General features: G+C 40.3%; 1 protein-coding gene across 1 annotated transcript in view; it reads right to left on the bottom strand.

Annotated features, from left to right (window-relative positions):
• Window positions 1-12,923, bottom strand: part of uacab (uveal autoantigen with coiled-coil domains and ankyrin repeats b) — a 41,541-nt gene that overhangs the window by 9,287 nt on the left and 19,331 nt on the right. Inside the window, exons 2-12 of the mRNA XM_070905714.1 lie at window positions 12,481-12,611; window positions 8,097-8,185; window positions 5,754-5,818; window positions 4,378-4,435; window positions 3,880-3,950; window positions 3,406-3,512; window positions 2,596-2,777; window positions 1,699-1,736; window positions 1,131-1,187; window positions 797-904; window positions 256-288 (exon numbers count right to left, since the gene is read on the bottom strand). Of these exons, the coding sequence (XP_070761815.1) occupies window positions 256-288; window positions 797-904; window positions 1,131-1,187; window positions 1,699-1,736; window positions 2,596-2,777; window positions 3,406-3,512; window positions 3,880-3,950; window positions 4,378-4,435; window positions 5,754-5,818; window positions 8,097-8,185; window positions 12,481-12,611 (939 nt within the window). The remainder of the gene's footprint in view (window positions 1-255; window positions 289-796; window positions 905-1,130; window positions 1,188-1,698; window positions 1,737-2,595; window positions 2,778-3,405; window positions 3,513-3,879; window positions 3,951-4,377; window positions 4,436-5,753; window positions 5,819-8,096; window positions 8,186-12,480; window positions 12,612-12,923) is intronic.

Below are 12,923 nucleotides of genomic sequence, written 5' to 3' on the forward strand. Positions count from 1 at the left end.
CATTTCACACTGTGCTGCCTTCCTTTTCCCGTCACTACAGTTGTGTGTTGATACAGCACCAGCAACATCCTCCCAAGTCTTTCCCAGGCTTTCATTTGCTCTTATTGTCTGCTGTACAGCTACTGCTGTATATTAAAAGGTATGTTGAATATAATGTGCGTCCAGTGGAAGATTCTTGCAAACAAACTTAAGAAAACAAATAAGAAATTTGTAAATGAGGCCCACAATGTCCAAGAAATCATTTTAGTTTCATACCTCTTTCTGAGTGTCTTCCACAGTTATCTTTTCCTGCAGATGAAAAAAAAAGATCAGATATACAGTCAACTGAGGGATGTATAATTGACAAAATGCCACTAAAATTAATTGAATTTCCTTGTGCTTTTGTGAATGGACATTATTCTGCCAGCTAACATTGAAGACTCTAATATGCTCACAGAATGTAGCATTTCAAAGAAGTCATTTTTTTAATTTTTTATATAAGCAATCAGTATTAAAAGCCTGTTCTGCCTCCTCTGAAAGAAACGCCTGTGGTTAGAAATTAAATTATTAAACATTTCCTAAATCACATTTATTATTATTAGCAGAACCTGGGACTATTATACAAGGCCAAGAGAGCGTGACTCAGCTCAGCTTTTATTATTATATTTGCTTATATTCGCTAGCCAAACCTCTAGTAGGACCCTCAGATCTACCCACCCACAGATAACCATGTGCACTGAAAAACACAAGCCAAGAATGAAGGATAAGCAAGTTTTATCAAGCTCAGTAGCTCTTGCTGTGTTGTTGCATTGCTTACCTGTGTGAGCTGTTGCTGTAGCATGTTAACTTTATCCAGCAGGGCTTTCTGCTCCTGGTGGTACTTCCTGAGACTTTCCTGCAGGGTCTCGTTCTGCCTCTCCAAGTCCTAAAACACATCCACACATAAAATCACGAAGCTTACAAACATAAACCAATCAAAATTACTGAATGCTAAAAACTAATAATTCATCAGTACTTTATGGCTATAGATGTCTTGATGATTGATTTGGTTTTTGAATGCAGTGAATTCAAGCAAATAAGTTGCTTATGAGTGAAGCCAAGTGAATGTGTGTTTGAGTGGAACAGGGAGGCTGAAGTTATACAGCACTTACATGTATGATCTGATCCCTTCTGTTAACCTCCGCTGCCTCTGATCTCTCCACTGAATGCTGCAGATGAGACAGGATCTTTTTTACAACCACTGTTTTGAGTATATAACATGACCAAAGGCTACGAAACCATATGTAACAACTCTCACTTATAACCACTAGATGGCAGTCATGTACATGTGAGCAGTGGCGAGTACCTTACAGGTTCAGAAATATGAAAAGGCTGTATTAAACAACACCAAGCAAAAAGAAAATGATTTGAAATGGGGAACAACTGGAAGAAAATGCAGAATCTTGAGAGTCTTAGCATTTGAATGCTGGACAGGAAGGATTCTGACTTAACAAAACGATGCATTTGGGATGCCAGCAACCTTGGCCCTCTTTTAACAAAGGGACCGTGGAAACAAAACAGCTACAAAACTGTCAGTTCATTGCTATTCTCATCATGCTGTATGAACACACGAGGGTCTTCTAAAATATGTAACGCAGTGTGCAGAACAACTACTACTCCTCACTATAGGTGAGGTCTAATGGATGATGTTAGCCATTAAACTGAATGCTGAAGGATTACCTGTCGCTTCCACTGTTCTATCTTTGCAGCCTCTTTATCTGTAACAAAGCAAGAAAACAGCAAAGTTCAGATTTCATTTCTCCTCCCATATGTTATCAAGATTTGACAAAAAACAGGTAAGTTTACACAACAGTGTTCCTTGAAAACATGTTTGAGGAAGGGGGTGCGCAAAAGGACAAAAGGAAACACAAACATATCAGAGAAATATGGAATCGGGAAATAATCATGAAAGTCAAGACTATGGCTATAAATACTGTGAGATATTAAAAATGAGAAGTGTTGAAAACTGATAAGAAAATATAAATCCATATGGACTGAGGCCACAATATTTATGTAGCTGCAATGATAATAATTCTATATTTTTACAGTGTAAAAATGTTAACAAACCAATGGAATTTAAAAGCAAAACAGCATCAGGGTGTTAGCTATTTTTGCCTGCATGTATTCTGGTTTGACATTTTCCAAAGTGTAGTCAACATGTGCCACACTTTGCTGTTGCCTATGAAAATACCAACATTCATTTCAGTCATGTAGCTTAAACAGAGCAAGTCTAAACACCTGATACTCCTCATCTAAATCAACTTTCACCTTGAAAATGTGTATGTAGATGATCTTTTTTGAAACAAACAGTGAATGATGTTCAAGACTCTCAGCTTTAAGTGATGTAAAAACTGTGAGATGTTTTTTTCCACAGTATTTCTACACCAACAGCACTACCTACTACCGTCACGTCAGACCGAAGTTTAAATCCAGAAGCTTTCCTTCCTTCTTTATTGGTCTGATCAGTCATGGTTGCTATCAATGATCATGCTTATTATGCTCTTCTTGTATTTATTCCAAACAAGTGGCTACAGGATTATTTTATGTGCAGACTCTGCTGGTGTTTTGCCATCTAACCTCTGGTGGCTTTGTCGAGGTAACTTTTGACCATCGCAACAAGCTCCGGGTTCTTGCTGAGGCGAGCGTAGTGAAATGCATCGTGACCCAAGCCGTCGACTGCCTTCACGTCAACGCCGCTCTTCAGCAGCACCTCCACTGCATCCTTACAGCCGTACTCACAGCCCAGAATCAGCGCTGTCCTGAGGGGGTCAACACAGACGGCCTATGAGCTCATTGAATATGAGGCTCTCAAATCAAAACATTTGGCAAAAACAACAATTCACCAAGCATTTCGTTCAGCTACTGCTGAATAATTAAATGCTGTGATAACTGAGCTGGACTGCTTTTGCTTTGCATTACAAATGCTGCTGAGAAACCACAATAAATAAGTCAGGCAAAACTTGTAATATGACTATATAATGACTGTTATGACATTAAAAGTTATATTAAACTGAAATAGTGCAGTTTTGCAGTTAAAAATGTGTGAAATCAGGACATTACTGCAATGTATAGAATTAAGCCATGACTTTTGTGAATTGTAATACCCTTTACAAACAGAAAAAATATTTTCTTCAGCATGCCTTGCTAGCCAGGCTATACAAATGTATACAAAAATATACAAATTTACTGTACAAACTGCTGTAATCTTTCATGTCTCCCTTTTCACAATGATCCAGTTTTCTTTCATTTTCTACTATATATTTGTATAGTCCCCTTCCCCAAGGAAAGTGAGGTAAATGGTCTTTCAGATATACTTCTTTTTCTTAAATACATTTCTGGTAAATGTTCATAGCTAGTACAGAATTTACAGTATTTGATGTCTCTTACTTGTTTTGTTTGTCTCGGATGGTGATATCAGCCCCTCGCTCCAGCAGCAGCTGACAGATGCGTGGATGACACATCTGGGTTGCCAGAACCAGAGGTGTCCTGCCATCCTGGAGAAAAACCAAAAACATACAGCTAAATACACACAGGCACATCTATCCATAAAAAAAAAATCACATTTACAACACAATACAGTCCGATACAGTTCAATCTAAAGAATCAATTTGTCTCTCACCTACAAGCAAAAAAAAGCCCAGAGTAATCCAGAACAAAAGAGAGCGCTCAAGGGTCAAGGGTCTAAGTTTAAGGAGTGAATACCCTTTTGTGTTATTCTAACTGACCGTACATGAAGTTAATAACTGCCATTAGCAAGGTCTTTAAGGAGCGAGAAGATCAATACGCTTTTATACAATGGTAACTAAACAAACGGACAATGAAAGACCATTACAACACACTGTGTGAAATATCAATTCTCACAAAATCACTGGCATTCACAGACGTCCCGCTGTCACAGAGAAGCTTCACGCTGGAGGAGCAGCCTGCCATGACTGTGGAGAGAAAGAGTAGAAGCGACTGCAATCATTTCATCTCATTTACTACTGAAAAACATGTATACAACAGCCGAGCTCAAGCAGTAGCATGGACCTGGGGTTATAGATTGAAAAATATATGATGAAAAACAAGTGCTCTTTAAAATCAATCACTTTTTCACTATTACAATGGGAGTTTTTATTTAAAATGTGTAATGTAGTAGACATTAAATATAATAAAAGAGCTTTGGCTTGTCAGGGTTTTCATTTATTTCAAACAGAAGAGAGTAGAGTTAGGACTAAAACAGATCCCAATAGAGTCAGTACTAGTATAGAGTACAGTCAGTACTGGAGTAGGGTACATTCAGTACTCAAGTGGAGTAGAGTAGAGTCAGTACTCCAGTGGAGTAAAGTAGAGTAGAGTCACTACTGAGTCGAGTCTTACCAGCATCATGGAGAGCTGTTCTTCCTTGTAGGTCCACATTTCCAACAGGACAGTTGTGCTGTAAAACAACATAAACACAGTTTGAAACAACAGGATCAAGTGAAGCAAATTATTTTACTAGTGCTGAAATATCCCTGTAGTGTAAAATAATTAAGTACAACGCTTATTTCTTATTGTATATATCTAAGAGCCACACTTAAGAAAGTTTGCTGTAGAGTATGATGGCATACTGCCATTCTTTAAAGGACTACAAGGCTTAAATCATAATTTTTGCAATCCAAGTATATAATGAAACTCCTGGATATGAAGCTGATGAGTCACTACTAATACCCACTGGTGGTTCGGCTCTCTGCATTACAGCCTATGTAGCCAACTCAATAGGTCAAATACGACCCATTTTCTGTGTGGATAATGAAGTTAGCTTGATTTAATTCTTGAGTATGTGACCTGAGCCTGGATTTTCAGTTATTCAAAGCTGTCTCAATGTCTCAAAATCATTTATTTCCACTGGCTGGCAGTGGAACCTGAGAGGCAACAGCAAGCAGGTCATATTAGGCTAAGTGGCGCTGTGCTGATATGCTTGTGACATCTCTACACAGTCAGTCAGCTGGTTGGACACCAGTGACTGCACCACTGTGGTGATGAGGGCCTGCTATGAAAGCCTTGAGGACTCAATGCTAACAGGGGGCCTGATGTTGCTGGGTAAGCTTGCCAGTGAGCTCCCCCACTATAAAAACCCAACTCTCTCTAGCAACAACGGCCAAAAATTAGCAGCACGCTCAAATGACAAAGCGAGGGGGGGGGTGGGGGTAGAGCGGCAATGGGAGCTGACGGTGAAGCATGGAGGGGGGATATCCTATACCTTGAGGCTGACGGAGGGAGATAGTGGAGGTGGTGGGTGTTGGCGTCCAGCTGCTATGTCTGGTGTGATGACGGCACCAAGAATGGACGGTTTGCAGGAGGGTAGGCTTGTCAACACCGCTGACAACCCCCTGCCAACAGCCGCGACCTCTGTTAGATCACTGCCAAGCGAGAGACGGGGGCAGGGGGAAGGGCTACAACGCTATGAGAGCACAATATTGCAGAGATAGCCCCCTCATTGTAAACACATAAATCCTCCAGTGGGTCATGGTGACTCAACAGGGCCTACTGTTGACCGATACGGAGTGGGCTCAGCTGCCAGAGCTGTTTGGCAATAATTATTTAAAGAAGCTGAAAGGGAAACTGCTCGGACTGACCAGTGACTGGGAAGCTGCTCTGTGGAACATACAGTATGTACAGTAGACCAGCACGAGCAACAACAAAAAAACAACAAGATATGAGACGCTATCTTGTAATGTGGCAATTTTCCCCATAGGAGTACAAATCCACTTTACCTGCAAGAGTTTCTGCACACACAGAGAATGTCCATTCCTCGAAGACAGATGAAGAGCGTTTTTACCTGAAAGTGATAAATGCAGCAATCAGAAAATGAAGTACAATCAAGGGTTTGCATTTTTTAGAGCCAAATGCCACAATGTGCAATCATCATGACAAGCAGCCAGAATAAGTCACCCTGTTGATCGTGAATAAAATAGTAAAATAAAAGAGTGCGCCATTGCAGGACACAGACAAAACAGGCAGCATGAGATCAATCAGTGCTTAGAGTTTGTCTCAGAGCAGAGGTTTGACAAACCAGAGACTAATCAGGAGTCAATTAGCTTGACATTATGATGCGTTGTCTGAATAGAGAGCCTGCACAGTAAGTGATTTATGGTTATTTATTCATGTGTCTGGGCATTTATTGTCGCAATTACAAATTACCCTCACAGTCTATTTTTACTGCAGTATGACAATGATATTTCTCAGTAGTGCCCTGACCAACCAGTAGGATTTGTTAGTCTAGCGTAGCCTCATGAGATTCCCATTTGGAAACATATCTAATTTAGATTGCTGGAGCACCATACCATGCTGGAACAAACAAATAATTCAGTGCATTTTCAATATATTATGTGAAAGGGTGGAAAAAGTATCAAAATATTCTACTTCGCTATTGATTCTTTTAATTTGTTGAAAGTATACTTGCAGGTATAAAAATTCTTAAGCTACTTCTTAATGTTTTCCCGGCTGGCTGACTGTTGATATCAAATAGCTTAATTTCTATTGACATATTTAATTTTTTTAGTTAGTCATGCAATCCTTATGGAAAACCTACAGTGTTTGTAAAATGCTTTTTTTTGTGTGAAAATACAATTCCTTTTTTAGTCAAATTAGACCATTATTGCAACAAGGGTAATTATAATTTGCTTCCACCTTTGCCTCGCTGCCTGATCCTTTTGTTTATATCGCCTCTGAAAGTAGGGATGTCTCTTGCTCATTATTCAGCCTAATTTCATATCCCAAATGAACACATATGTTGCTGAGCAGTTCTCTGTATGGTAGAAAGTAACAGACCGCTAATGAGACCAATTTTCTGCCTAACACATCCTCATCGTGTTCTGGCACTAAGTACCTTAACCTGCTTTAATTTGATAATGTGATAATGTGGACATCACACCTACTGATGTGAGACCGAGGTTCACAGTGTGGTTTATTTTTAATCATGGTAAAAACTGGGGAACCAGGAAGCTTCTACCGTTGCCATGATTATCAACAGCATTCGAAAAGAGGCATAAACTGATAAAGAGCGAGAAATGGAGCTCCTCCTGTCCTTAGACGAGTGACTGTAACAGCAAGGAAGGAACTGGAGGACTTTTTAGAAGACAGGTCGAAACATGATCCCGGTCCTCCCTTGAGTGGTGGAGATGAAACGCGGACCGTTATCCGTGGCCGGCAACTGTAACAAAGCGCTTGCGTTGCACCCCTGCCTCATCAACCTCTTTCTAAGCTGGTTTTATTGTCAGCAAAACTAGAAATTCCCTGCAGCCAAAGAAGGTGGACACGTGTTGAGCAGCAGGAGGCCCAGGTCAAAGCTCCAGGTAGGCTAGTTTGTGTGAAGGCTTGAACAGACCACGGGAGCTGTAAATTATAAATAGCAACCCCCCCACACAGCTAAGGCTATAACGTATTTAGTTTGTGGGAGGAGGCATCTGCTTTTATTTTTGATGTTTTTCATGTGTATTTATTTTGCTTTTGTCAGGATGTAATTGTATTATTGGATTAAGATTCTATTAATAGGTCTACACTGACAAGGGCACAATTTATTTTTTCCTTTTTTCATGTGCGACCAATTTCACTTTGTATACAGATGACACATGATATATTTTGTGAGTTACTGCTCTCAACAAAGCAGGTCTTTATTTTACATGTTGTCTAAAGTCTTTATTTATTCATTTGTTTATAGGCCTACATATTCTTTTTATGGGGTATAGCTGTAATTTATTCAATGTGATTATTGCACATTTTGTAGCCGTATAATAAAAAGGAAAATCCTTTTTATTATACGGCTAAGTCAGATTTTTGTTCTCGTCTCTCATTAGACTCATAATTACAATAACAGCAAAGTATACAAGTAAATAATGACCGCAAGTTCGAGGAAAGTAGGAGAGCTTGTGTTGTCTTTGTGTTTGTGTTTTAGTATTAAGTCTACCCTCACTGATTTAATGGTCGGAACAAAGGCTTTGTTAAAGCATATAACTGTAGAGCACCAGATCCCAGAAGCAAAGGTGCAGAGTATTTTACGAATATAACAGTATACGAATTCAGCTTCAGGGTGCTGCTTTCATCCAATCCGAACTCACCAGCGGCATCGGTCGCAGTGACATCAACATTGTGTCCCAGGATGTGATTGAGACAGTCCAAGTGTCCTCGCGTTGCAGCCAAATGAAACCTGGAAAACAAGAAGCAAGATGGAGAAAAATTAAGAGAGGAAAACAGACAGATGAGACTGAGGGAGATGGCAAAGACACGCAGTAGAAGAGGGCGAGTGGAAAAAGCGATATGGTGTAAACATAAGGGAGGTGAGGGTGAAACTTAAGGACAAGGCAAACAGACACCGGGCTCCTTGCTATCAGCAAGATCTGCATTCCCGAAGCAACAACATAACCTCAGGGTCTGTAATGATTCCAAGGCAACCATAAGCTGTACTGTATCAGCTTCACTGTTATACATCAGCACTGTCAAATGATCAAGAAAAAGATAGAGAGCACTACTACAGCTTCTCTTTGTCATTTTTTGCTTTCTGTGTCCTCCATTATGTTTTGTCTGAGGCTCCACCTTTGACATTCTGCAAATTGAGGGAATATTATGTTGATATTGAGTTTAAGAATAATCTTACTACACATTGACAATACTCATGAGAGTTGATCCACTGTCTAGTTTGCATAATGTGATAAAACTAAATGGCCTGCATGGTAACAAACAATATGAGCCCTTAGCCACATCACTGACCTAAACAGTTTTTATTTGTGAGTTTTAAAAGTTAATTCTTAAACTTGGAAACAGCAATTGAAATCTTGAAAACTCAATTTGTAAGCCAACGTGAACGAGAAGTCCTTCAAATGCTCAGAAAAAAAGGACATCTGAATATCTACATTTCAACTGGGCAAACTCAATCTGCTAATGAGGATAATGTGAGTCGATTGAAAGCCCCAGAACAGCTACTAAATGAACCTTGACATGAGATTGTTTTGACAAATTCTTAGTCATGACTTAGACTTAGACTTTATTAATCCCACAGCGGGGACATTTACATGTTTTCATGTTTAATTGCTGCAAAGTTTGCATATTCTCTTGTTACTTGCCTAATCAATTAAGTAGTTTCCCACTGCACGTTTGCCAACATGTCTTTAATCATCACTTTTGCCTGGAAACATTCCTGCTGCCCGTCTCTGATTTAACCCACAGCAGCACTGCCGCCACTAGCCATGAAGGTCTGCAAAGCACTTGTGTGTAAACCAATCTCAGTCCGTCAAACCACATGAACCTGTTTATACACTAACCCCGAGGTATCTGCCAAGGAGACAGCTAGGCTGTCACCTCAACACTGGTGTGGGTATTAAAAGCCGTGTTGATGGCCTGGAGATGGTAGTTCTCTGGGGAGCAGTGGAGGGTCCTGACCTCTGGGGGCAACCAGCAGACAGGAAGCAGACCAGAGCTATCCAAGCTAGGGGCCTATAAGTGATGTGACTCACCAAGTTCATGAGCCACAGCATTTTCCAGAGGTTAACTGAAGTGTGGCTCTGAACATAGCCAAAAATACATAATTGCAAACTTGTCGAGTCTCGTGACAGTGAGGCCAGCACAGCTTCCAAGATGTTGAAAATCATATATTTACAACTACATTATGACTGTATGCAACAGGTCAAACACAGACATATCTGATTTGAGGAGCCAAAATAGTCCATAAAAAGTTAATAACTGTAGTCAGCACAGCTAAGACTGCTAACAAAACAGCAAAATGTTTGACATTGACCAAGCATAAAGAATTGACTCTGTCGAGATATATACTGCTTACCCAGCTGGAGACCTCAGTAAAATGGTTAGGGATAAAATTTGGGAGACTAATGGGTCTGGCTTTGAGAGAGCACATTCAGCTATGTCATTTCATCTTCACACCTGCTCCTTGGGCGGCTTTCAAGTTGACAGCCTACAGGATATGGTTGCTATTTTTAGAGAGTGGACAGGGAAGAGTAAACCAGAGAGTACATGCTGGTAGCTGAGCCATATATGATAATGTGTGTCTGTAAAGACAGCCAAACAGTCAAAATACTGGAGCTGTGGCAGCTTCAAATTCTCTTTGTCAGTTGCTTTTGTATGATAACAAAATGAATGGCAAGGACTGTCTAGCAGTTAGGAAAAACACGTTCAAGAAATGCAACTTGACAAAGACTTTGAGTATATGTGGGGTCTTGTAATGCAGTCCACATAATTAAAATCTGTCCTTTCACTTCAAAAACAAACAAAAAAAAATGCATATCCTTAGTCTGTTCTCTTCGTCATAAGATCGGGCTCAACATCACTCAGATCCAACTGTGAAACACACAGCTTGTTATTGTTATTTATAAAAAGACACTTGAGCATAAAATTCATTACTGCTAATCCTAAACAGGCATGCAGCAGTCTCTTCAGTCAGTGCCAGTTTCATGCTGCAGGGCCAAGCGAGTGCTAGTCTCGAGTGGCGTGCTGTCATGTTGACTTCTTCTGCTGCTAAGCCCTTGACAGCTAGCTATCACAACTGCACAGAATGAGCAGGTGTGATGGGTGGGCTTACCTCATCGGGGTCCAGCTAATGCCGTGGCAGAGATGGGAACTGTTTACTCAGCTGGAAGCCGCGATAGAACAGATAGAGCTGTATTCATTAGCTGAACACAGCGAGGCTAATCCAGGGCACACCAAATTATATATCAGCAGTAACAGTTTGTAATTAGTTTCCCCACAGAGTTCCATGATTACAAGGGATTGATATTCGACATTCCTTTGTTGGCCAGGAAGCCATAGACACGAGTTGGTCTGTGTGTGGCCCGCTGAACTATAAGCAGACTTGCTGAGTTGCGATTGTGGTTCACTTTGTTTTGGGAAGACTTGGCAAAAGCAGGACCTCTTTCCATAAATTATGTGTTGATTTTATAGTTAACTACTGTAGTTTTGGTCTGTCCACCCTGCAGGTCTAAACACTAAATGATGAGCGTGACTGCGTTTGTGTACAACCTCTACAGTCTGTCATTGCAAAACTGGCAGCTACGGTTCTGGATTTAGTTCTGACAAATTCTAGCACCTTATTATGAGACCAGGCATTTATCAGGTTGTGTGTATAATTCTGTTTATTTACACGCATGCATGTATACAATCATTGGTCTTTGCAATGGTGCCACAAGAGAATTTCACACACTGCTGAAAATACTCTGCACCTTTGCTTCTGGGATCTGGTGCTCCACAGTTATATACTTTAACAAAGCCTTTGTCAAAATAAACCTGAAGCACAGGCCAGAGAACAGGGACTTCTTCATATAACTAGGATTAAATGGAGGGCGCCTGGCCTCCCAAAATGCTGGTGTTGGAATCTGGTTTCATTTAGGAAAAAAACTAAGTACCTGCTTTTTTAAACAGCTCAATGGATTGTTTTCCAAGGCCGGGCCATTATGATCATTAATAGGACCAAAATAAGAGTATGAGATACCTGAAATATCTGTGGTCTTGGAAGATGCAACATTAGAGAATTCCTTATACATATTTCAGTTACGCTGTTGCTTATATTTCAGTTGACCCACTTGTTTTACTGAAATCTTGTGAAGAGTGTAAATCCAGCTCGTTGCAGTTTCCCACTGAAAAATCCTAAAACATGGTCCTTCAAGATGTCAACTGATCCTGATAATAGCCTGCAGCTGGGCCTAAATGTATTAGTTGGTGTTGCAAGCACCACCGTGGATCTGATCTGAATTTGCAGGGAGTAATTTCCTGTGGGGACTACACAAACAGCCTCTGGCCAATGTGGTCAAGCCTTCAGTGGCCACAAACATTCTTTATACCAACTCCCACACTGACCTCCAGTAAGAAGGACACCAAAAGGGAAATTTCTGGACAGAAAAATGGACACATAATAATATGCAACTGCAATGCCTTTCATATGCAGGACAGCTGGATGAAGGTTTAAGGTTGAAATGTGCAACAGGCTCATCATAGCCATGGGAAATTTAGGTAGGGGGAGGGTTGTTTTTTTTGTTTTGTTTTTGAGGGTCATGCAGGGAGACTTGGCATTGATGTCAAAAAAGGATGTAAGAGGTAAAACTATTTGAGTAAGAATGACCAAACTGTAAAGGAATTCCCAGCTATAAATAGCTTATCTGGGAAACAGGAATGTGTGCTGGGGAGACCACTACAATGTTTGGAATTTGTGATGCTCATCATTTTTGCAAATATTCAAAAAGGCATGGTAGATAGTAACAATGAAGAGAAAACCAACATACAGTGAGGGGATATAAGCACATAAAAGTTTTACTAATGTAGATTCTGTTCAATTCATTATACAGTTCATGTCTTATTTCTATGTTTATTGAGAGTGTGATGTAGAAATTCACATCTCTTTGTCTTCGAATGTCAACATACTGGACATGGATGTGTGTGTGTGTCTGTATATAGATGTGTGTGTGTGTGTGTGTGTGTGTGTGTGTGTCCATGTTTACTCACGCCGAGCGTCCTTCCACGTCGAGCTTGGTGGGGATGATGCCCTTCTTGCTGAGAACAGCAGCCACCTTGTCCACCTCGCCACGTTCCACCGCCTTCATCAGCCGGTCATCATACTTGTTCCAGTCTGTGTTCTGACAATGACAATAGTGAACTATCAGACATACAGTATGTTTGACAGTATTTTCCAAACTAAAAACAGTTCAATATTTTACTAAATAAGTACTTAGTTTAACAGTAGCTGACTAATAAATGTAACAGTGACACAAGCTTATGACGGGCAAACTCCATTTCTGACACAATAACAACAACAGACATAACAGCAATGTCATTTTTCCTCTTGTAGTACAATAACGGACTTCAGTTAAAGTAGAATGTGCCAAGAATGTGCTGCACTGCGGCTTCAAATCCTCCCCATGAGTGATGGCTACAAAGCATGGGAACAG

The sequence above is a fragment of the Enoplosus armatus genome, chromosome 1 (genome assembly GCF_043641665.1).
Source record: "Enoplosus armatus isolate fEnoArm2 chromosome 1, fEnoArm2.hap1, whole genome shotgun sequence".
Classification (NCBI taxonomy): domain Eukaryota; kingdom Metazoa; phylum Chordata; class Actinopteri; order Centrarchiformes; family Enoplosidae; genus Enoplosus; species Enoplosus armatus.